Source organism: Microtus oregoni, unplaced genomic scaffold, assembly GCF_018167655.1.
Source record: "Microtus oregoni isolate MIOR12 unplaced genomic scaffold, Mior012 000036F_ref0000092, whole genome shotgun sequence".
Taxonomy (NCBI): Eukaryota; Metazoa; Chordata; class Mammalia; order Rodentia; family Cricetidae; genus Microtus; species Microtus oregoni.
Window position 1 is genome coordinate 23,228,375 of NW_024543095.1, and position 25,696 is coordinate 23,254,070.

Below are 25,696 nucleotides of genomic sequence, written 5' to 3' on the forward strand. Positions count from 1 at the left end.
GGACAATTCTCTTTAGAGATTGTTACAAAAGTTGATTTGTAGGAAAGTTGTTTTTTTTTTTTTTGAGCTTAAACTTCTTTTTCTCTTGTTTTTTTTTTATTGAGAAAAGAAGAAAAAAAAACATAAACAAAAAACAAGTTTCCACCTCCTCCCATCCTCCCATTTCCCTCCCCCTCCTCCCACCCTTCTCCCCCTTCTCCTACCCTTCTCCCCCTCCCCCCACTCCTCTCCCCCTCCCTCTCCAGTCCACAGAGCAGTCCGGGTTCCCTGCCCTGTGGTAAGTCCTAGGTCCTCCCCCCTCCGTCCATATCTAGGAAGGTGAACATCCAAACTGGCTAGGCTCCCACAAAGCCAGCACATTAAGTAGGATCAAAACCCCGTGCCATTGTCCTTGGCGTCTCATCAGCCCTCCTTGTTCGCCATGTTCAGAGAGTCCGGTTTTATCCCATGCTTTTTCGGTCACAGTCCAGCTGGCCTTGGTGAGCTCCCAGTAGATCAGCCCCACTGTCTCAGTGGGTGGATGAACGCCTCGTGGTCCCGAATTCTTTGCTCATGTTCTCCCTCCTTCTGCTCCTCATTGGGACCTTGGGAGCTCAGTCCAGTGCTCCTGTGTGGGTCTCTGTCTCTATCTCTATCCATCACCAGATGAAGGTTCTATGATGATATGCAAGATATTCGTCAGTATTGCTCTAGGATAGGGTCATTTCAGGTTCCCAATCCTCAGCTGCCCAAGGAACTAACTGGGAACCTCATCTTGGGCACTTGGGAGCCCCTCTAGGGTCAAGTCTCTTGCCCACCCTAAAGTGGCTCCCTTAACTAAGAATTGTGGTTCCGTGCTCCCCTATCCACCTTTCCTTTATCCCAATTCTCCTGTTTCCCCAAGTCCCCCCTCCTTCCCTTCTACCTTTTCTCTCCCCATCTCCCCTTACCCCCATTCCACCCCACCCCCAAGATCCCAATTTTCTCCCCGGCAATTTGGTCTACTTCCCTTAGCCAAGAGGATAACTATGTGTTTTTCCTTGGGTTCACCTTCTTACTTAGCTTCTTTAGGTTCACCTATTGTAGACTCCGTGGCCCTTATTTATGGCTAGAAACCAATTATGAGCGAGTACATCCCATGTTCATCTTTTTGGGTCTGGGACACCTCACTCAGGATAGTGTTTTCTATTTCCATCCATTTGCATGCAAAATTCGAGAAGTCATTGTTTTTTACCGCAGCATAGTACTCTAGTGTGTATATATTCCATACTTTCTTCATTCATTCTTCCATTGAAGGGCATCTAGGTTGTTTCCAGGTTCTGGCTATTACAAATAATACTGCTATGAACATAGTTGAACAAATGCTTTTGTCATATGATAGAGCATCTCTTGGGTATATTCCCAGGAGTGCGTGGTATTGCTGGGTCCAGGTGTAAGTTGATCCCGAATTTCCTGAGAATGTAGGAAAGTTTTAAAAGCACCTTGCACTCTGTAAACTCCATCCATGCTTTGACTTTCATTTGCGGTAAGGTAGGGCTGATGGCAGCATGCTTTTGGCTTCTTGCAGAGACATCATAGAAGACCCAATTAAGAATGACTCATGTAAAGAAAAGTTTAGTATCTCTTAGAATAAGAATTCTAGCATGGGGCCTTTGTCTTCTGAGTCCTGGTATAAGGGCCATGAAGCTGTCCTCCCTTTTCTGTTTCACCTCGAATTACTGTCTTCATGACCCCAAACTGTCAGAATTTTGAATTGTCAAACACAGATGAGCACATGATAGTCATGGGGAACTGTTTTGAATATCTGTTTGGGAATAAAAAATGTATACCTAATACACATAATATTGTATAGCAAGTCACTTCCAAAATTGGCCATTGAAAGAGCAATCCATTTTTTAAAATTTATTTATTTTATACGCATTGGTGTTTTTGCCTTCATATATGTCTGTGTGAGGGTGTTGGATCCGTGGAACTGGAGTCACAGACAGTTGTGAGCTGCCATGTGGGTGCTGGGAATTGGACCCTGGACTTTTGGAAGTGCAGCCAGTACTCTTAACTGCTGAGCCATCTCTCCAGCCCTGAGCAATGCATTTAACATAGAATGGAGCTATGCCTTTGTTGGGTGAGGAGGGGCCAAGCATGACCGGAAGCATGATGTCATCCTACTTGCAGAAAGAAAAGAATGGCTTCCTCAACAAGGATAAAGGAATTTCATAGGCAACTAATGATTTCTGTCTTTCTCTAGTATCCTGATTAGGAACAGAATATGCTCTAAAACCCGTGAGGGAGTCAGAGTTTAGAGAACAAATGTCCCCATCTTCCAGCAGGAGGAAAGATGGACAAAGAGGATGGGGATGAAGCTGCCCTACTCCTTAAACTGACCCTTAAGCTTCTGTTCTTTATCTTGTCCAGCCACTTTCACCATCAGAATACTGACTCGTGGCCACACTGTTCAGTGGAGAGCACAGAAAGACCATTATTTGCCTTGCTTCTTCCTGAAGAGTTCTTACCTGAAAGACTAGTTTCTTTTAAATACTTGCTGCTATCTCTTTGTTCCTTGTCTTCTATGACCCAAAGAATATAATATTCTTTTTGTTTTGTTTTGCTTTTTTGAGACCGGGTCTCGCTTTGTTGCACAGGCTGGCCTTGAGCTCTTGACAGTCCTCCTGCTTCTGTCTTCCAAGCCCTGGGATTTTAAGTATAGGCAAATACTCTCAGCTTTATTGCTTAAAGAGAAAAAAAAGTTAGATTATTGGGACGGTAGCAAATGAAAGTATAACTGGTCATATAATTCCCTTGCTACCTATGTGCCTTTCCCAGTTGCCAAGTGAGATTAGCAGAAGAAAAATTCTTTTGTATAACTTTTCTGTGTCTAAAAGCAAACCAACTAACCCCTTATTGTAAGACTTAGTATAGTTGGGCATTCCTCATGATCTTGGTGTTCTGGTAAAGGGTCCAGGGTAGGGAATTCAGAAATGAGTGAGTTCTTCCAGCCTAAAACACTGAGAAAGGAGTTACCCAACATTTCACTTCTCAATATGTTGTCTGTCTTTTTACATAGTGCATTTGTGTTTCACAAAATTTTCTTATCGTATCTATATTCTCCATCTCTATTCGCAGTAGTATGTAATCCTACTACCATGTTGTTTCCTCAATATAAATGAAGAGGAAAAAAGAGATTCGTTCTAACAGCCTATTGATAATTCTCCCTCTTTCCTATAATATCCTATAGTATAAATGCTCTTCACTCTTTTTTGCCTCTATTTAATACTGTATTGAGATGCTTTATTTAATTAATTTTGTTTAATTTTTTTCTCTCTGTTGGTCATTTAGGTTGATAATAATCTTTTCCTGTGTATAAAGTTGTGATAAAATACAACAAACATAACATTTGTCATCTGAAACTGTCTTGATTTGATACTGGATCTTGTTGTATAGCTCAGGCTGATCTTGAACTTGTAGTTCTTCTGTCTTGGGAGTATTGAAAGTATAGGTATACATCACCATGCCTGGCCAGCTTAACCATTTAAAAAAAATTGGTGTGTCTCTCTGTGTGTGTTTGTATATGCACGTGGAAGCCAGAAGGTGAAATTAGATGTTTTCTTTTATCAATCTCTATTTATTTATTATTATTATTTGACACAGGGTCTCCTTTTAGCCGTGACTGTGCTGGTATATGCTATGTAGACCAGGCTAACTTGGAACTCACAGAGATTCAGCTATCTCTGCCTCCCAAAGGCTGGGTTAAAGGTGTGCTCCCTCTCCCCAGCTCCTCTCAGAGAGCCTCTGTCCCCAAATTGGAGCTGGCTGGTCAGGGAGCTCTAGGGATGAGCGTGTGTGCACTTTCCCAGCACGGAGACTATAGTGCACTCGCCTGAGCTCAGCGTTAAAAGCCATGGGTGTTGGGATTCACATTCAGAGCCTCTTACTTGCAGGGCAGCACTTTACTAACTGAGGACTCTTTCCAGTGCCTTAACTATTAACACTTTGTTTTTCATTTTTCAAGGCAGAGTTCTCTGTATAGTCCTGACTGTCCTAAATCTCACTCTATAGACCAGGCTGACCTAGATCTCAGAGATCCTCCTGCCTCTGCCCCTCTGGTGCTGGAATTAAAGATGTGCACCACCCAGCTCTATTAAAACCTTTAAAATCACTTTTATATATTTGGTTATTTACTTACTTATTGATTGATTGGTTGTGTGTTTAGGGGGGGAGTAGGTACAGGCCACTGCACAAAGAGGACAACTTGCAGGAGTTGGGTCTTGGCGATTGAACTGAGGTGGTCAGGCTTGGCAACAGCATCTTTATCTGCTGAGCCATCTGTCCCCTTTTTAAGTGTATAATATCGAATATCTGTAGCCACAGTCCATCTCTGAAACTCTATTCATCCTATAAAACTGAAACTTTTTATCATTAAATAATGATTTCTTGTGCTGGAGAGATGGCTCAGCGGTTAAGAGACTGCCTGTTCTTCCAAAGGTCCTGAGTTCAATTAATTCCCAGCAACCACATGGTGGCTCACAACCATCTGTAATGAGGTCTGGTCAGCAGGCATACACACAGACAGAATACTGTATACATAATAAATAAATATTTAAAAAATAATGATTTCTTATTCTTCTTTAGCTCCTGGCAACTAATTATTCTCTTTTCTGTTTGATTTATGACTGTTGTAGTTTATTTTGTACATCATATGCTAATGCATTGGTATATACAGTGTTTATATTTTTCTGTGACTTGTTTAATTCATTTAGAATAGACTCTTTGGCATTCATCCATTGCAGAATACCCTTCCTTTTTAAAACTGAATTATACTTTATTGTATAGATATATACCACATTTTGCTTACCCATTCATCTGTACATGAACAATTTGCTTTACTATTTTAGATAGATTTAGGTTTTTGGAGTAATGCTGCTATGATTTTGGGTGAACAACTACCTCTGAAAAATTCTGTTTTCAAAACCAAATAGGATGGCACATGACCATAATACATGACCATAATTCATGACCGTAAGGCTGAGAGATATACTGATAATCAGAGGCCAGCCTGGTCTACACAGCAAGCTTCAGACCAGCCAGGACTACTTAGTCAAATCTTGTCTCAAAAGAACCAAAACCAAAAGAAACTACAAGAGAATACTCTTGGACTCTCTTTTCAGTTTCTCCTACACCTAGCAGTAGAATTGCTATGTTACATTGTAACTCTGTTTAACTTTTCTCATGGAGGCTTTGTCATAGGCTGTTTAGTTGTTGCTGTTATTGATAATGTAGTGGTCACTTTTTATAAAAAAGTACTTTTTATTATTTTTAATTGTGTGTGTGTGTGTGTGTGGGTATGTTTGTGTGAGATGCAGATCTTTTATAGGCTAGATTCGTCAGATTCCCCTGAAGCTGGAGTGACTGTCATGTGTTGCCTGGTGTGCCTGCTGGGAACCTGTGTTCTTTGCAAGAGCTCTCACTATGGAGCCCTGGCTAGAGTTCTCTTTCTGTAGACCAGGGTTGCCTCAAACACAGAGAGATCCCCCTGCCTCCTTCTCCCTAGTTTTGGGGTTAAAGGTGTGTGCCGCCACACCTCCTTTACTGCTGCACCATCTAACTAGCCCTGATTTTATTTTGTTGAGGCAGGGTCTCATGAAACCCAGACTGCTGACACTGAACTCCTGCGTCCACCTCCCAGGTGCTGAGTGTACAGGTGTGTGCCATCACAGCTGGTGATGTGCGCTGAGGAGGGTCCCAGGTGCTGAGTGTACAGGTGTGTGCCATCACAGCTGGTGATGTGCGCTGAGGAGGGTCCCAGGTGCTGAGTGTACAGGTGTGTGCCATCACAGCTGGTGATGTGCACTGAGGAGGGTCCCAGGTGCTGAATGTACAGGTGTGTGCCATCACACCTGGTGATGTGCGCTGAGGAGGGCCCCAGGTGCTGAGTGTACAGGTGTGTGCCATCACAGCTGGTGATGTGCGCTGAGGAGCGCCCCAGGTGTTGAGTGTACAGGTGTGTGCCATCACAGCTGGTGATGTGCACTGAGGAGGGTCCCAGGTGCTGAATGTACAGGTGTGTGCCATCACACCTGGTGATGTGCGCCGAGGAGCGCCCCAGGTGTTGAGTGTACAGGTGTGTGCCATCACACCTGGTGATGTGCGCTGAGGAGGGCCCCAGGTGCTGAGTGTACAGGTGTGTGCTGGAACACCTGGTGATGTGCGCTGAGGAGGGCCCCAGGTGCTGAGTGTACAGGTGTGTGCCATCACACCTGGTGATGTGCGCTGAGGAGGGTCCCAGGGGTTGAGTGTACAGGTATGTGCTGTCACACCTGGTGATGTGCGCTGAGAAGGGCCCCAGGTGTTGAGTGTACAGGTGTGTGCTGTCACACCTGGTGATGTGCGCTGAGGGGGGCCCAGGCTGTGAGCATGTTGCTTTCTTAGCACTCTCATCATATTTTTTATGTGGCTTAATTTTCAGCCTAATATTGATAAACTCCAAAGTCTAACTGTTGGAAATTATTTTTACTTTTAATCTTCAGAAGCAAGAGAAAAAGAGGAAGAAATGAATAGAGAAAAAGAATTAAGGAAACACATTGAAGATGTGGAACCAGCACCATCAAGCTCAAGCGCAGTCAGAGAGCACCCAAAGCCAGCATCCAGGTGCCTGAATGTCTCTAAAGGCTTCTCTTCTCCTAAACTCTCTTTTTCTAGACATTCCTAGTCTAATTTAGGCAATACTCCACTTATTCATTCCTAGTCTAATTTAGGCAATACTCCACTTATTCATTCCTTCATTCATACTGTTTCTCCACTCCGGACAGTTGTGTACTGCTAGGCTGTGAAAATGCTGGGAGTCAGCTCTGGAATCCGAAAACTAAACAACAGCAACAACAACATCTAACTTTGTGTCATAAACAAAAATGAAAAAAATCATACCCTTTTGAATAACTATTTGCCATTATTTATAGAGTTTTAGGAGAAAAATGATACAAATATACTTGTTCCATGTATTTTGTTTAAATAGAAGCCTAGTTATTTGCTATTTTAGAATTTATTCTTGGTTCATCTTTGTGATTACATCATAGAATCAAATATGTTTCCAAGATTTTATCTAGGGATGTTCCAGCATTTATGATTTGGTGATCATTTTCATTTTCGTATCTTGAGGGTGGGCTCAATGTTTTTGAGATGAAACTTCTGTATGTTTCTAGTTTCCAAACTAGCTGGAATTGACAGCATGTGCCTCTGTGACATACTTAGCACTATTTTTTTAGTGCACAGTTTTGGAAAGGCTGTACTTGTGAACAAGTAATGGCTGTTCATGCTAGGTGAATGCTTTCCTTTTTTTTTTTTTTTTTTTTTTTGAGACAGGGTTTCTCTGTAGCTTTAGAGCCTTTTCTGGAATTTACAGGCTGGTCTCGGACTCACAGAGATCCGCCTGCCTCTGCTTCTCGAGTGCTGGGATTAAAGGCATGTGCCACCACCGTCCAGCTGAATGCTCTACTTTTGAGTTGTGATTCCAGCTCTTTTTTTTTTTTTTTTGATTTTCGAGACAGGGTTTCTCCGTAGCTTTTTTTGTTCCTGTCCTGGAACTAGCTCTTGTAGACCAGCCTGGCCTCGAACTCACAGAGATCCGCCTGCCTCTGCCTCCCGAGTGCTGGGATTAAAGGCGTGCGCCACCACCGCCCGGCCCAGTTCTTGGTTTTTGACATAGGGTCTCAGGTTGGTCAGCTGGCCAGGTACTTCTGATCTTTCCGCCTCTTCTTCTGAGGACTGGTTTTATAGGCATTTGACATCATGTTTAGTGATAGACATGGTGGTAAATTGCTACTTACAATTTGAATTCACTTCTGATCATCTTCTGTACTACTCCTGATTATGTACACATACACAATCTTATTTTTGTTTAGTTACTTTAGTTTATTTACTTACGTATTTATTTTTGAGGCACAGGCTTGCTTTGTAATCATAAATGTTCTGGAGCTCACAATAATACTCCTGTCTTCCTCTCTTGGAGTCTTAGCGTTGTAGATGTGTGCCTTCATGTTTGACCATTAATATATTACATATATATATGTAATATGTAATATATTAATTATTTATAATAATTTATAATATTAATTAATTATAATATTTATAATTATATAAATATATATATTACAAATATATATATTTGTTGTTGTTGTTGTTTGAGACAAGGTCGCTATAGGCTGGAACTCAACTATGTAGATCAGGCTGTTATTAAGATTACAGAGATCTGCTTGCTTCTGCCTTTTGAATGCTTAGATTAAATGTGTATGTCACTTGACTCAGCTTTTGTATCTTCTTAAATAACTACTAGATGATGATGATGATTATTTTGTCTTCTGTAGTGTGTTGGGAGTTAGTATTACATACCATGTGAATAGTTTCTGTGTGACTGGAGAGATGGCTCAGTGGTTATGAGCACTGGCTGCTCTTCCAGAGGTCCTGAGTTCAAATCCCAGCAACCACATGGTGGCTCACAACCATCCATAATGAGATCTGGTGCCCACTTCTGCCCTGCAGGGAGACATACAGCCAGAATACTGAATACATAATAAATAAATAAATAAATAAATAAATAAATAAGGTCTACTTGCTTTAAAAAATAGTTTCTAAAAAATTTGGAATGTTATTAAAATTTAGATCCCATCACTGCTAAAGATCAACGTTTTAGTTTAATGTTCTCAGTGACAGGATAATTTTGTATTAAAAAGTCTGTGATTTCTGGAAAACTGGACTTTAGGGCAGTGTGTGTAACTAAGTATAAAGTTATCCAGCTGTTATTTAGTATATATTGAGCATCCTCTGTGGGTAAACACTGTTAGGCAGTGGGTTATAGCAGTTAGCAAGTCACAGCTCTGTTTTCGCTCTGTTCATATGGGGCAGGAGTACTAAGGAAGTAGATAACAAAAGTGAACAACTGAATAGCTGATCAGCATTATGAAATGAAGATAAACAAAACAAAGTAGTTAGATTAATGGTGATTGGTAGAAGGCGAGCTCTGAAGCCTTTGAGGGGGTGACAAACCATTTAACAAGGTCCTGGGAGAGTGACTCAACACAGCAAAGACCCTCATGGTGAACTCGCCTTACCCTGGGCAGTTAGACAGAAGGCCCCGGTGCTGCCATTGCAGATTACGTCTGTTTTGGAGAGTTGCTAGCTCTTTATGTAGGGATGACATATATGTTAGACTATATTTCTTATAGTGCTAAACCTAGATGAAAACAAAAGTTCTACTTTTCTTTCAAGTAGCTATCGAGTGACTTCTGTCTATCAAACATTTAGCTGCCGAGTAAAAAGTAATGGGCAAAATAGAGACATCTACTTCCAAGGTACCTGAGGAAGAAGTCAGTGCGACTTCAGTCTTAGAAAGTTGAAAGATTTGTACAGGTAGAGTTGACTGGCTCTTTGGGGGTGACATAGAAGTTTATTGGATTGGTGGTGGTGCATGCCTTTAATCCCAACACTCAGGAGGCAGAGGTAGGCGGATCTCTGTGAGTTCGAGGCCAGCCTGGTCTACAGAGCGAGTTCTAGGACAGGCTCCAAAGCTATAAAGAGAAACTCTCTCAAAAAACAAAAACCAAAACTAAACAAAAAAGAAGTATATTGGATAGGTTTGTGGCCTTTAGAATGCCTGTAGATATTTGATAAAGACCTTAGTGAGATGAGAAACTGTTTCAGATATGTGAGATTAAAAAAAAAAGACTGGAAATTAGCATAAGGCTCAGAGCAAGTTATTTTCAGACTCTTAGAAGGCAGTATTTAGTGCTTTAACAATGTGAAACTCTTGGATTAGCGTTGGAAAATATTTTGTGTTTTAGTATTTGCGCTCCAAAGTTCTAGAATAATGCTAATTTCCTCAACATGGATGGCTCTATTTATCCTTTGGTTACAGCGATCAGATTAAATGCAGTTAATAGTTAAATGCATTGGTTATCTCAGTGGTTTTACTGAATTAATTTACTGTAGTTTTCTTCCAAATTCTGCTGTTCTCCTGTCTCTTTTGGGAGATAATGACTTAATCAAGCTCTAAAGGATAGTGCTTGATGTTTGAAGGTTTTTTTCTTTTTCTTTTTTTATGCAAAGTCTTCTTTTGAAACCCTAGCTAGCCTGGAAATCTCCATGTAGAGTAGACTGGCCTTAAACTCAGAAATCTATCTCAGCTTTTTGAGTTGTGCCATCAAAGGCATGAACGACCATGCCAGGCAAGATAAAGTAATTTTGGATACTACATTTATTCACTTAATGTTTGGACTTAATGAATTCACAAATATGAAAGTATTTGAAAGATGCATCCATTATAAGGAGAGGTAGGATTTCCTGAGAACCTAGCTGTCTCCAGAATTGCCCTGGAGAGGCAAAGGGTCTGCAGCAGCAGAGGCAAAGAGTGTCTGTTTCTGTGCTTTCAGGGACACAAGCAGCAGTGACAGTGAAGACAGTTCTGATTCATCTGATGATGAGTTAATTGGCCCTCCTTTACCCCCTAAAACGGTAGGAGAACCGGTTCATACTGTGGATGAAGATATCCTTGGCCCTTTACCTCCACCTCTTGGTGAAGAAGGAGAAGATGATGATGATGATGACTTAGAGGATGAAGGAGAAGAGGAAGTAAGTATTCAGAGTTTATGTAAGAATTTGGAGGAGTTACTTCTTTAAAGTACTATAGAGAACAGTTTTCTGCTAAATTGTCAATCATGAGTGGAATAGCCCCCACATGGGGATTATAGAAATCAGATGAGGATAAGGAATATGGCTTAGCCAGTAAAGCTGACTGCTTCCAAGCCTGATGACCTGAGTTCTATCCCCAGGACCACATGGTGGAAAGGACAGAACTGACTCTGAAAGTTTTCCATTGCCCTCTGACCTCTACATGCACAGAGACATACGACATACAAAGAAATAGATGTAATAAAATAGTTTTTTTTTTTTTTAAATTTTCGAGACAGGGTTTCTTTATAGCTTTTGGTTCCTGTCCTGGAACTAGCTCTTGTAGACCAGGCTGCCCTCGAACTCCCAGAGATCCACCTGCCTCTGCCTCCCGAGTGCTGGGATTAAAGGTGTGCGCCACAACCGCCCAGCTTCCTCAGTCTTTTATAACCCACTTTTGTTTCCAAGCTGCTCTCTGATCATTTCTCCACTACCCGTGTTTCACAAGCACCAGCTGCATTCCACATCACCTGTTTGCCTTGAAGTCTGTGCTGTCAGCTTCTGCTCTTGTCTCTGAAACTCCTTGGAAATCAGTGACACTAGATATGCAAATCCAGTTTGTGGTGGTGTACACTTAGAATTTCAGCCTCAGGAAGCTTAGGCAAAAGGATTGCTTTGGGTTTGAAGCCAGCCTGGCTTACATAGGGCACGCCAGGTCAGCCAGGGCTACATCAACATAAACCAATGACAAAACCAACAGAATTAAAAAGGAAAAATGTTCAAAGCCACAGATCTCTCGCGTCTCATCCTGCACTGCTGCATATGGAGCACCGTTGGCCTGTGCTGAAACTCCCTTTCTTTCTCTGAGCTCTTGGTTTGCTGCCTGTTTCTTGACTGTTTATTCAGGAGATGTAATTATCAGAAACCTGCTATCAGTCAGGCACTTTCTAGTTATTGGGGACACACAGGGCATAAAACAGACAAACTCTAGTAGTATTTACATTTCTGGCACTACTTTGTATTTCTGTGCCCTAGTCTAGTCACGGGCATTTTCTGAGGACCTCTCCTTGACTACCTTACCACTGGTCTTGGGTAGTTTCTTGCATCCTTTTGCCCTTATAACTTTTCTGTTCACTCCCGGCAGCTAGTGAGTGGTGTTGTGTAGTGTAAGCTACAGTCTGACTACCCATGAAACTCTATGTTCGGTACTCTAAATTCAACACACCTGAGATCAAACACGATGTTGTTTCTCTCACTCCTGTAGACTCCTGTTTTAGCCTCTTAACTGAACTGTTTGCTGTGGGATTGTTTATCTCAGTGTCTTCTCAGGGCTGTAGGATTAAACACTCCATAAGTCTTGTCACAAACAGTGCTGCTCCTTGCCCAGGAGAGGAGAGCAAAGTGGTACAGTGGCAGTATTTCATTCGAGGATCCCTGAAAAGAGTTTGTTTGTTGTTGCTCAGAATCTTTTTAAAGACTTATTTATTTTATGTGTATGAATATTTTGCCTGTATGCATATGTATGTGTGCCGCATGTATACCTGGTACCATGGATCCCCAGGAACTGGAGTTAGAGATAGTTGTGAGCTGCCATGTGGGTGCTGAGAATTGAAGCCAGGTTCTCTAGAGCAACAGGCAATGCCCCTAACCACTGAGCTATTCTCTACTCCCCATGCTGCTCATAAGTTTCCAGAGCACTGTTACAGTATATAGGAGAGCGAATGACAAGACAAACTGGGACAACCCTGAACAGCAATGTAGAGTAACTCTGAGGCACTATTGCATAGTTGTGTATCTTACCTACTACTGATACAGTAGTGTAAGAAGGCAGAGACTGGGAAGAATGAAGAGAAAAACCATGGAAGATAAAAGTAATACAGAATATGGGAAACTGAGCTCTACCCTCAGTTTCTGAGGCAGCAGAGTAGGGGGTGGCACAACTTTTTTGCCATTATTGACTCCCTCCCCACTTAAAAAAAGGTTTGTTTAGGGGTGGGAGAGATACTTAGTGTTAGGAGCCCTTGCTGTTCTTCCAGAGGCCCTGGATTTGATTTCCATCACGCACATGTGTCTCACAACCTCTGTAGCTCCAGTTCCAGGGATTTAATGACCTCTCTGGCCTTCAATAGTCCCAACACTTGGGAGGTGGAGGCAGGAAGATCAGGAGTTTTAAATCCATTGAGTTCTAGGCCACATCGGACTATATAGTAAGACCCTGTCTGTAAAACAGAGAGCACGTGCGCACACACAGAGACTAGACACAGACACAGACACACACACACACACACTCAGAACAACAGCAACAAAAACCAAACCCAATAAAAAACCAAAAAAAAAAACCCAAACAACAATAAAAAGATTCTGTATAGATACTCTATAAAATTAGGATTGAAATGCTCACTTTCATGTAGTGTTTGCTGTTCTAGGCACTTCTGCTCGTTAAACAAAGCCGATATGACCAATCCTACATTGACGTGAGATTATTAATCGATATTACTTTACCTTAAACCAAAGGACTGATTAAGCCATTTATATTCCTAATTTTAATTGAATATCATGTAGTTCACAGACTTAAAACTTCAGAGATTGTATTATAAAACAAGTGACCCCCAACCTTAGTAAAGCTAGCCTTGGGTGTGTTTGAATATAAGACTTTTCAGTGTCTAAAATAAGGACCTTTGAATAGTCGGAGACTAGGTCTCTGCTTTGTTTTTTCTCCACAGAAATGAACTAGTTAGCCCAGTTTATTTACCTGCTTACTTCTGTCTGGCCATTAGATGATCGGTTGCTCCTTGCCTTGGGCTGCCCATGGTATTTAGCATCACTATTCACATCCCATTCTTGGAAGCCTGTCTATGGCAAGCAGCCAGCCTATTCTACTAGTTAGTACATTGTTGACTTGGCTGCCAGGGGCAGAAAATGCTGAGCAAAGATAGAAATCTTTTTTTTCTGTCTCACGAATCAGACATTAAATCAGTTTTCAGGGCCAGTATATCACAGATAATTGCTTTTTTTTTCTTTTAAATTCTGCCATCATTACTTGAGCATCAAGATGGATGTTCAAGCTGTAGTCATGATTTTTGTAGATCTGTCGGCAGGAAGACAGAAGAGATAAAAAAAAAGGCTACTTATTTTGTACCCGACCTGTTCCATTTTAGAAATACAGCAATTACTTTTGGAAGTCAAGAATCTGGCTAAATTTAATGCTTCTCATACAAAGGATTTAATGCTTCTCATACGATAGTGGGCAAAGTTGCTATCCTCCAAACATATGTCTGTACTTAGTGTTTGATAATTGGTTGTCATAGTTGCAGAGCTTTGCTTTGGATTTTAAAATTTTAGCCATTGTTGACAGTTTTTCATAATGTATACTCTCTGTATATGTAGTATACTTATTTGATGTTATTCATGGATTTTGAACATGAACTACCTTCTCCAAAGGAACAAAAGACAGTTTGTTAAAATGTATTCACAAAAACAATGGAGTTATTCAGTACTAAAAGTGAATGAAAAGGTGGGAGGGTTGGGGCTACAGCTGGTTGTCTGGAGTCTCTGTGTGTTTATGTGTGTGTGCACGCATGCATGCATGTATACACTAGTGTGGTCGTGAGTTTGAGACAAACTTGAGCAAAATAGTGGGACTCTTTTTAAACAAAGATACCAAACATGGTGGCTTTTAATGCAGTCTTCAGACTCTTAGGATTTTGTTCTTATACCAGCATACATGGATTTAATTTGAATTCTGTTGTGTCTGTCTGGTTTGCTATTGGCTTATTTTCTTCAGAAATGAAGTGCAGTCTTTGCAGCTCATTGACTTAAGGGAGCACTCCATAAAACTAGCCTCAGCAAAGACCTTAGTTGAGCTTCACTAGATATGTGTCCATTTCATTTGAAAAATCATTGAAATGCTTCTTTGTGAGAAGAAGGCAAAGATTGCTTTGATTTGTTGTGTTTTACAGGAGAATTTCCAGGAAGAGGTCTCAGCAGGAAATGTGCATTTTAAATGCTTCCTTTAGGGAAAGTGATACCATAATGAAGCACGTCATAACAGTGAACAGCAGGACTTTTCCCTCAGCTCGCTTTGACTAACCTTCTTTCCTCAAAGTGTTTCTCTGTGTAACAGTCCTGGCTGTCCTGGAACTAGCTCTTGTAGACAGGCCGGCCTTGAACTCACAGAGATCCACCTGCCTCTGCCTCCTAAGTGCTGGGATTAAAAGCATGCGCCACCACCACCTGGCTTTGAGTAACCTTTTTAAAAAGAGGTTTTATGATGACCCCTTTGTTTCTACAACTAATAAGCAATTCACTCCCCAATTTTTTATGGACATATCTAAATCATACGTCAGAAAAGGCTAAAATAGGGGCTGGAGAGATAGCTCAGAGGTTAAGAGCATTGTCTGCTCTTCCAAAGGTCCTGAGTTCAATTCCCAGCAACCACATGGTGGCTCACAACCGTCTGTAATGGGGTCTGGTGCTCTCTTCTGGCCTGCAGGCATACACGCAGACAAAATATTGCATACATAATAAACAAATAAATATATATAAAAAGAAAAGGCTAAAATAGAAGCCTTGAATGACAGGTGAATCTGACTTCATTCTTTTGCCTACTAAGTTTCTCCGACAAAGGAATCTACTGGTTTCCGGCTGATCCTAATTAAACCCTGAGTGCTCCTTTTCCATCCTCTGGTTTCTATTGATTAACATTCTAACTTGCTTTCGGGGATGTGCTGGCTAGTTTTCTGTCAGCTTGACAAAAAGCTAGAGTCATTGGAGATGAGGGAGGTTCAATTTAGAAAGGCCTTCATAAGATCTGACTGTAAGCAGGCCTCTGAGGCATTATCTTAATTAGTGACTGATGATGGAGGGCCCAGCCCACTGTGAGTGTTTCCTTGCCTGGACTGGTGGTCCTGAGTTCTATAAAAAAGCGGACTGAGCAAGCCAGGGGAAGCAAACCAGTAATCAACACCCCTCCATGGCTTCTGTATCAGCTCCTGCCTCCGCATTCCTGCCCTGTTTGCATTCCTGTCCTGACTTCCTTCAGTGATGGACTAAGATTTGGAAGTGTAAACCAAATAAACCCTTTCCTCTCCAACTTGCTTTTGGTCATGGTGTTTGATCATAGCAATAGTAACTCTGACAAGGATAGAAATGGGTACCACTGTTCCTCCCTGGCCTCTGCATCAGCTCCTGCTTCCAAGTTTCTGCCCTTTTTGAGTTCCTGTCCTGACTTCCCTTTGGTGATGAACAGTAATATGGAGGTGTGAACCAAATGAATCTTTCCTTTTGGTTGGTGTGTGTTTAATCACAGCAGTAGTAACCCTAAGACAGGACCATTTCAGATGTGATCTTCTCCATACCGCCTTTCCTGATACCAGCCACACATGCTGCTTCCCAGGCTTGGTGCAGTTTGCTGCCGCAACCTGTTTCCCTTGTTAAATGGTTATTCGTGTGCTTACCTCCTCTTTCTCCCGATAGCAGTTATATGTAATGATCTCAAATGTAAGTATTCTGGTAAAGTTCAGTAGTTTTTAAAAACTCCCAGCGCCTCTAGCACAAGTGTTTTATGAATAGCAAGTATTGTATAGAGAGAGTATTTGTTGTGTGGAATTGAATGTATTTTGTTTTTACATCGAAAATGTTAATTTTATGACATTCGAGCATTTTTATTTTAAATCATGCATCCAAATGGAAGTAGAGTTAGAGAATGGAAGAAAGACCATAGAAATGCAAGTAAACCTGGTCCTGTAGGAACCATGGCCTCTGCCTTTTCTAAATATACACAGTGTGCAATGGCTATGATTGTGAGCACTGCCCTGAAGCGGAGTGGGGTGAAGTAAGTCATGGTCCTTGTGTCCTAGTACGGCAATTGTAAGATGAGTTTTTGATGGCTAGAGCCGAAAAGGAAAGTGCTGGAGCACAAGTCCGTACTGGTTAGGCCGTTATAAACTGTAATACCAACTGCGAATCCATTACCTTCTCACTTTCTGTCTGCATCTTACCGGTAGTACTCACTGCCCTGGAACTTTAAAAAGCTCACGCCTCATCCACCTTTTTAATTTGATGTTCACCACTTTGAACCCTGGTGGTTGGCTTTCTATTATTTTGTGATGGTGGAGATTGAACTCAGAGCTTCTGTGTGAACATGACCGCTCCATGGTATGGGTAAGAGGAAGGTTTTTATTGTAGATGTGGTGGAGAGGACAAGCCAGAGGCGTCTGGAGGGCAGCATGAGCTTTGATATGCTGATAGGCAGCACAGGGAGCCACAGGTCCTCTGTCAGAAGTAAGGGAAAGGACTATTATCTATTATCTCCGTAGTTCAGGTTGAGCCCATTTCTGGGGTTTTGGAATGTCACTTGGAGATTGATAACTGGAGTTTCCTTTGGACCTGACAGCTTTATTGGACATGTTGGGCAAGCGCTCTGCCCACTGAGTGACATCTCCAGCCCTTTTAATATACACATTTTACTTTAGTAATTAGCTGGCGTTTGTATTTAGTGTTACTCTTTCAGCTAATCGATTTTAATAAGGAACTTGCTTTTTTATAATTTTTCATTCAGTTTTACTTACTGGAAGGTAGTAAATTTGTTCGTTAAAGTAGAATTTGAGGATTTATTTTTATTTTTATTGGAACTGAATAAACAGCAGTTTAGATGGGAAACGTTAAAGAGTTGAAAAACCGTTTTTTTTAAAAATTCCTGTTTGGACATAATTTTGTTTTTTATAAGGTGAAAGTTATCACGAGCAATTAAATGGCAACTTTGGAATGATTGAAGCTTTTCATTGTCCTATTTTCATTGCTATCCTGTTTCACATTACTACAGAAAACGGCAAGTTGGAATTTTATGACTGTAACTAAAGGCTAAATGTAACAGTGATGGTTTAGCTGTGAACACCTGTTTTCCATGAACTTTGTCTGACTCCCTGGCTGGCACGTTCTGTGCTAGAGTCCAAGTTTGGGCCACTGTGTTTCTCTGTCTTCTGGTCTGCAGTCTTTCATTGCCTTGGCCTTGGTCCTTGCCAGCCACCTGTATCAGTCAGTCTCCTTCCTTCATGCACAGGGAAAGGACGGAGAATGAAAGTGGGGAGCGTTCTCGCTGAGTTTCGATGGGGTGAGCAGAGGAACAGTGTAGGGGTCACCGTGTGTAATATAAAAGTGCTGACCCTTGGCACTGCTGTCCCCTTTAAAACAGAGTTTTATTTACTTGTGTGCGTGTGTGCATGCAAATGTGTGTGGAAGTCAGAGGACAGTGTCCCAGAGTCAGTTCTTATGTCCTAACATGTGGGATTGAATTAGGTCCTGGGGCTTGGTGGCAGATGTCTTTACCTCCTGATCCGTCTTGCCAGTCCTGTTTCCACTGTCTATATTTGATCAATTTAATTTGAAGCTGACTTTGAAGAGCTGTTTTATTTTTAAAACAACGTGAGGAGGCGTAATGACTTTTAACTCAAAAGGGAATTAATATTAAAACAAACAGACCTGCAGAGTTCTGTCAGCAGAGGATGCTAGAAGCTTTCTTCCTGAGTCCTCAGCTCTCCACTCTGCTCATGAAGGCCGCAGTCTCTGAAACGGGCACTAGGAGGAGCTAGAGACATTTTGGCAAGAATCCATTTCCATTTCCAACTGTCGCCTGTTTATGGTGGAAGGGGAAAGGATTTTTTTTTTTTTTTAAAGCCAGATCTGGCTGTGAAAGGTTTGGTCTTGAACTTGTGAGTCTCCTGCCTCTGCCTCCCAAGTGCTAGGATTACAGGTGTCCCGAGGTCTGTGATAAGTAACACTGCCTACAGATTGGCACAAGTGAGTTGTAGATTGGGATAAATGCTGGAACAATTACTTTTAATTAAAACACATAGTTTTAAATTTCATCTTTAAGCTTTTTAGTTAATAGATTCCTATAAAGGATAAGGATTGCTAGCAGGAATTCTACATGTAGGTACTTTATAACTTATGATTTTATTTGTGGAGTCAAATAATGCTTTTTCCTCTGATCCAATCTTGCCACGAGCCTACTCTAAATACTTTAGTTCATTCCTATCATTTGATAGTAATCCAGGTTCCTTGAGGTCTTCCTGGATTTGATTTTCACAGAGATTTAACATTTTATCCCCTTTGACTTCCTGTCTTGTGCGTGTATCTAGCTGCACTCTCCTTTCTGCCCTGGCTTTTATCCGTCCTGCACATGGCCTGATGCCCAAAGCCTTTGCTGCCCCTTTGTCTTACTTGGATCTTTGTTTATATTATAGTCTCTTGCTACTTTCTATCAAAGTACTCCTCCAGCCTGTTGCTCTTCTCACTACTCTATGTCTACTTTACAGTACAACTGTTACCTGACATCCTTGACTGCTGATTTCTTGTCTCTCTCCTATCCAGAATGAACATTCTGTGAGGGCATTCACATTGTCTCTGTACTGCTGTACTTGGCTGTAAAGGTACCTGGCATCAAGTAGTCCCACCTTGCAACCTGCTATGTGAACGGCCAATGATAATGGGGACACTTTCTTTCCTTTCTCTTTCCCTTCCCCTCTTCCTTCTGTTTTAAATGCTTGTGTGTGTGGTGTCTGGTATATGCCCTGTGTGTATGCACAGGCCGGAGGAGGAGATCGTGTGCCTTCCACCTTATTCCCTTGAGACTGTTTCTCATGGAGTCTGGGGCTCGGCTGACAGGCAGCTGCCCCCAGCAGTCCTTTTGTCGCTGCCTCTCATAGTGCCGGCTCCTTCTCTTACAGCATGAAGAGCTACCGTGAGCATCTTGTCTGCCTTACCAGTTCTTCCACTGTGTGCTTCATCTTCTGTACTCAGAAAACCTCCTCATCTCCCCTTCCTGCAGCGTGCCTAATACTTTCTCTGGACCTTTCCCCACCACCACCATCTTCTGTAAAGTTATAGACTCCTTTCTCATCATCTTTTATTCTTGTTTTCTCCTCTTCTAGCTCTTCTCTCTTACCACATATACCTCGTCTCTTGGGGGTCGTCTGTTTCATTTTACCTTAAAACTTTCTTTTGCATTATGGGGGGTCAGGGTCTCAGAATGTAGCTACAGTTGGCATTAAATTTGTGTTCCTCCTGCCTCAGCCTCCCAAATGTTGGTATTGCAGGTTATGCTACCATTTCCAGTGAAGGTGGTGGTGGCAGTAGCAGTTCCTTCCCTTCTTTTAGGACTGAATTTAGTTTAACGAAGCTGTCCCTGTTTCTCAGTCTCAGCTGTTTTAGTTGTGATACAAATTGATCTTTTCAACTAGGGACTGTTCTTACACAACTGGAAGCACGTGATGATCTCCTCCACTTCTGACAGTTGAAGAAGACGGCCATAGAACCTGGCCAAAGTCTGTGTGTGTAATTAGAAGACTTGCGTGGATTCGGCTACACCGGGCAGCTGGGAGGCCCCAGGAGTCTCCTGTCTCCATCTCCCCAGTGTTGGAATTATAGGCACACAACACTTTGCCCGGCTTTTTGTTTACTCAGAATATGGGTGCTGGGAGCTTGAACTCATATCCTCATGCTTGTGTGGCTGTCACTTGACTGCCTGAGCCATCTTCCCAGTTCTGAATTGACAGACTAGCACACGTGTATAAAGGCTGTCCTAGTAGAACTCTCCAGACCGTGGTCCTTGTTCACTCCATTTGCTGCTAGGAGTGCAGCTAATTTAGATAATTTGACACAAGAACAAGACCCGCAGCCTGACTCCTGCAGCCTCCAGGCAGCTGTTAAGGTGATTTTGCTGTAGCTCACAACGTGTGGCAACTGTAGATTAGAATAATTTTTTTCATCAGATGAAGAACTTAGTAGCACAGTCTTGACTTGCACTGTCATGAAAGGTGATGCTTCAAGAAGTAAAAGAAGTAAGCCGTTCACTATGTAGATTAGGCTGACCTCCAGCTCACAGCGACCTGCCTGCTTCTGACTCCTGACAGCATCCTCACCATTGTTGTTGGCTCTGGAGATAAAGTCTTAGACCAGCCTGAGATTTTCTGTGTAGCTGAAAATTACCTTGCAGTCTTTAATTATTTCTTACACTTAATTTATTTAAATATTTTATGTGTATGTGTGTAGGCATGCATATGCCATGGTGCACGTGTGGAGGTCAGAGGACCACTTGCCAGGAAGTCAGTTCTCTCCTTTGACCATGTGGGTCCCAGGGAGCAGACTCAGGTTGTCACGCTGCTGGCAGATGCCTTGACCTGCTAAGCCATCTTGCTTGCTCCCTGTCCTGCAGTCATTTCTACTGCTTCTGCCCTCCAAGTGCTGGGATAATAGGCATGAGCCACCATGTCCAGCGTCCTTTTTGTACCATATGTCATCCAGAAATAAACTTATGTTCAAGTCTAAGACGCCTATGGGACCCACAGCGGAGCTCACTTGCGCACCACTCACCCAGCCTTTCCACAGTACCTGTGGCGTCCTTCGGGCCGATGAAGGAGGTACTCAGAGCATTATGTAGCTTTCCATGGACACCTCATAGTTAAAAGGTGTGTCAGGCTTCAAATTTAGGGAATGTGCCCACATTCGTGTGCTTAATTGATCACTGTGTCCTTCCTCACTGCTTGTCCCCTTTTAGCCTCTGAGGGTTACTCATCACCCCCTCTTCCCCTTACCTTATGCCATACAAGCTGGGAACAGCCTTTGACAGTGACTTTTCCAACAAGTTTTTCCTTGTGCTTGGATCTTGGCCAACACTTAGCACAGTGCCGTTGGTGTGGCAGCGTATGTGAGCAGTGACCCTTGAGGAACGTTGTGGCAAACCTATCTCCTTCATCAAGAAAGACTTCATTTTTTACAATCTAGGTTTTCCCTCCTTCCTATGAAAGGAGAACATTTTTTCTTGCAAAACTTTCCTGCTTCTCAGAAGCAGAGTGGAATGACTCCTCCCTTGTGCTGCAGCTGTGTTTGCTGTTTTCCTCCCTTATATTTTAATAATGGGGTTGTTGAAATCTAGTTCATATATCCTAAAATTTGCTATTTTAAAGTATATTTATCTGGCAGTATTTTTTTTTTTTTTAAAGAAAGACTTTCTGTGTTTATCTCTGACTGTCCTGGAACTGTTTGTAGATCAGACTGGCCTTGAAATCACAGAGATCTGCCTGCCAACGCCTCCCTGAGTGTTGGGATTAAAGGCACCACCACCACCACCACCACCGCCTGGCTCTGGAAGTATTTAGTATATTCAGTGGATTGTATAATTTTCACATCTGTTAATTTCTTCTTTAAATTGTTTTAGCTAAAAACAGTTATTATTTTAAAATATGCATATGTGTGCGATCTGGGCGTGACTGCAGGGGTGTCAGATCTCCTGAAGCTGGAGTTACAGGCATTTGTGAGGAACCTGACGTAGGTGCTGGGAACTGAACTCTGGTCCTCTGGAGAGTAGCATGTGCTCTTAGACACTGAGCCATCTCTCCAGCCCTGCATTATCTGGTTCTAAAGCATTTCATCCCCTCAAAGGTAGCTCTGTGAACTTTAACTTTTATTTCTTATCCTCCCCCAACCCTGCCCTTAGTTTCTAGGTGCCATTGATCTGCTTTCAGTCTCCACAGATTTATTTCCCTGACATTTTCTTTCAGCAGTCATGCAGTATGTGCTCTTGTTTGGTTTCTTTTGCTTTGCAGGGTTTCCATGTTCATCTGTGTTGTAGGAAGAACCAGTGCTTCATTAGTTTTTAATTCTCACATGACATTCCATTACCTAATAAACCCCATTTTCCCCTTGGTCATTTAAGTTTTTCTTTGGCTATTTTGAGTAATGCTCTTCCTAGCATTTTATTCACAAGTTTTTGTATTTTTTTTGAGAGAGGTGTGTCTAGAAGTGAAATTTCATGGTCAAATGGTAATTATGTTTACAAGCCTTTGAGCAACTGTAAATTTTGTTTTCCAAAGTGGCCTAGTCATTTACTCGTTACCAGTGGTAAACAGAGGTCCAGCTGATCCCCATTCTTGCCAATGCTTCTTAGTCTTTCTTACTGTAGTCATTCCAGTACATGCGTACATGCAAAGTAGTATTCTGCTTTGGTTTTGATTTTAATTTTTCTAGTGAAACATGATGTTGACATCTTTTCATACTGATCATAGCTTTATCTTTTTTTTTTTTTTTAGAGAAATGTGGTATTCAGATATTTTTCCCATTCTTTAGTTAGTAATCTTTTTGTTGCTGAATTATAAAGGTTCTTTACTTATGTGGGCACAAATCTCATATCCAATATATGATTTGTAAATGTTTTCTTTCTTACATTCTTATTTATTTGTACATGTACGCACACATGTACACCATGGCAGAGGACAACTTGTAGAGTTTATTCTCATCTTCCACAAATTGGTCCTGTGTTCCAGGGTCCGTGGGGTCTCTGTTTCCCCATTTTCCTTTCTTTTGTTGATGGTGGTGAGGAACAAATAGGCGTTCTGTGTAGCTCAGGCAGGAGGTCTTGAACTTGAGGTCCTGCAGCTTCACCTTCTCGAGTGCTGGGATTATAGGTATGTACTATGTATGGTTTGGATGTGATTGACTCATTCATTCCAGTGTGTCTGGCTCCTGTCACTTTCTTGACGTGTTTTAACTGCAAAAGTTTTAAACGTCTGTGAAGTACTTTGTCTGGACTAGAAAGCCTGGGGTAAGATGGTAGGACATGGTGTCTCAGCAAAAGCATCTGTGGCAGCAGTAGAAGCAGAATATGGAAGTCCATGGTACACATATGAAATATTTGTTTCATTTGAGAAGTTATGGAATAAATTTCAGTGTGGCTGAGTGTAGTAAGAGGTGGAGCGGGCCGCCCGGCTAGTTTAACCCCTGAAATAACCACACAAAAACTGTATCCATTCAAATACTGCCTGGCCCATTTTCTCTAGCCCCTTATTGGCTAACTCTCACATACAAGTTTAACCCATCTCCTTTAATGTGTATTGCCACTTGACTGTGGCTTACCGGCATGAGTCTAACCAGCATCCGTCTTGGGCAGGAAAACCATGGTGTCTGCCACACTGCTCTTCTTCCCAGCATTCAGTTCTTTCTACTCCACCTATCTAAGTTCTGCCCTATCAAAAGGCCAAGACAGTTTCTTTATTCAACCAATGAAAGAAACACAAATATAGAAGGGCCTCCTACACCGGCTGAGAAATACACAGTCTTAGGAGTCTCCTCTAGACAGTCTGAGCTGGTATAGCCATGATCTGCAGTTCTTTGAATCTGACTTGTGGCAGGGACTGAAGACGTGACAGGCACAGGTAAAGCTGGGATAGGTAGGCTGCATAGAAATGTACCTGCAGCAGCCTGGAAACTTAGATGATAGGGTACATCCTCGTAGGAAGTCTCCATAGGAACACAGCCTCAGCTTGCAGTCATCTGGAATGAGGAAGCTGCAGCTACTATATACTAGTTTTAGCTGAAATTCAACCATTCTCAGCTCAGGGGAACTCTTTGCTGTTCCCATGGGTCTGAGGCACTGGCATCCTAGACATGGATTGTCATGTCAGCGATACACATTCACTTAGGACTTCATTTGCTCCCCACATAATAGCTATTTGTATTTTGATATATATTTTTCAAAATTTCATTTGTGGGGCTAGAGAGATGGGTCATCATTTAAGAGTGGGTAATGTTCTTCTAGAGGACCTAACTTCAATTCCCAAAAATCACATTAGGTAGCTTACAACTTCCTGTAAGTCGAGCTCCATCCAGGGGATCTATGATTTCTAGGGTACCTACATTTGTGTGCACATACCCTCCCACACATAGGGTGTGTGTGTGTGTGTGTGTGTGTGTGTGTTGGGGAGAATGACGTATGTACCATAGTATGCTTTCTTAACTCCTGACTTTTCACCTGAAAGATTCTGGTCTGTGAATCTTTTGAAAATACTGTAAGGTGTTCCTCATAGAATTGTTCAGGTTAGCCCAGATGTGCTTAGTGATGTTATTTGAGACAGACCCCAGAGCTTCAGAAATATCCTTCAGCTGGCATTTAAAGCCTATCCAAGACAAGAAGGACTGTCTTCTTTTTTCCACTAACATTGTAGCTTTGGTTAAGAGTTCTTATTATAAATTACTTTGCTACAGTAATTTAGTCTATGGTGTTCCTTGGCAGCAAAATCTTGAAAATATTTTATTGTAATTGTGAATTTCACACTAAACCATATTTCAAAGTCATTAGCAAAAAGTTCTGGAAAAAGTACAGTCACTAAGTGATATGCTCCAAAAAGATGGATTGCTACTATTTTAGATGATTAAGTTATGCCATTTATATGGGCTTTTTATAAGTTATGCCCTCCATGATTTCCAGTAAAACTTTGGTTTTAAATGTAAACAACACTTTTAATTCACTCCTAATGTAAATATGAAGTTCTGTGGTCTGCATTTTTGCTGAAGTGTTAGAAATTGTCTATATATAGGCACATTCTGCATTGAATTAAACGAAATAATTCTCATACCAGCCCCCCCCCCTTTTTCAGTGGTGTTTCTACTTGCTGAATGATTAAAAAGTAATTAGTATGAAATGAAAGGCAGACTGTAATAGTGCCTTCTCTTAAGTAATTAGTTATAAAGTGAGATGTAGGTTTCCTTTCTAACCAAAACGTTTCAAATGCTGTCGCTTGAAAACAGTCACAAGTGGCAATGTCCTATGTAATTCAGTGGAGGAAGAGCCCGGAATCTGTCTATTAAACCTCTTTATTGTTTGTGAATTTGCATCAGAATATTTTCTTCTCTGAAATAGGTTATATGTAATACTTCTCAGAAAATATTAAACCTTAAAGTAGTATTGTTGCTTTGAAATAAACTGAAAATTCCCCAGCTGTTTATTTGCTTGTGCTCAGCTCCCTCTGGCCCCTAACTGCCTCCAGTGGCCCACTGCAGCAGTAGGCTGCAGCAGCATTTCTGATGCAATTAGCCCAAAACAAAACTCCACCTTCACTTCTCTGCTGTTGTGGTGCTCATCGTGAATTTAGTTGTGGAGCAATCATTTTCTTACAAGGTTTTGACTTTGAGGGAACTGTTGTCTACTGCTTCTCATTGAACTGATCTGACAGGATAGTGCCTGCTTCTGTTTATGATCATAACCACTAATCCCAAAGTTTTACTTAAATGA

The 25,696-nt window shown here is 41.7% G+C and overlaps 1 protein-coding gene across 2 annotated transcripts in view; it reads left to right on the plus strand.

The window, feature by feature from the left end:
• The window catches only part of Wdr70 (WD repeat domain 70), a 197,363-nt gene that overhangs the window by 11,563 nt on the left and 160,104 nt on the right, over window positions 1-25,696 (plus strand). The window contains exons 4-5 of one of the 2 annotated variants that reach the window (XM_041631318.1): window positions 6,501-6,621; window positions 10,395-10,593. In XM_041631318.1, coding sequence (XP_041487252.1) covers window positions 6,501-6,621; window positions 10,395-10,593 — 320 coding nt within the window. The remainder of the gene's footprint in view (window positions 1-6,500; window positions 6,622-10,394; window positions 10,594-25,696) is intronic. The other variant, XM_041631319.1, reaches the window with a different exon arrangement.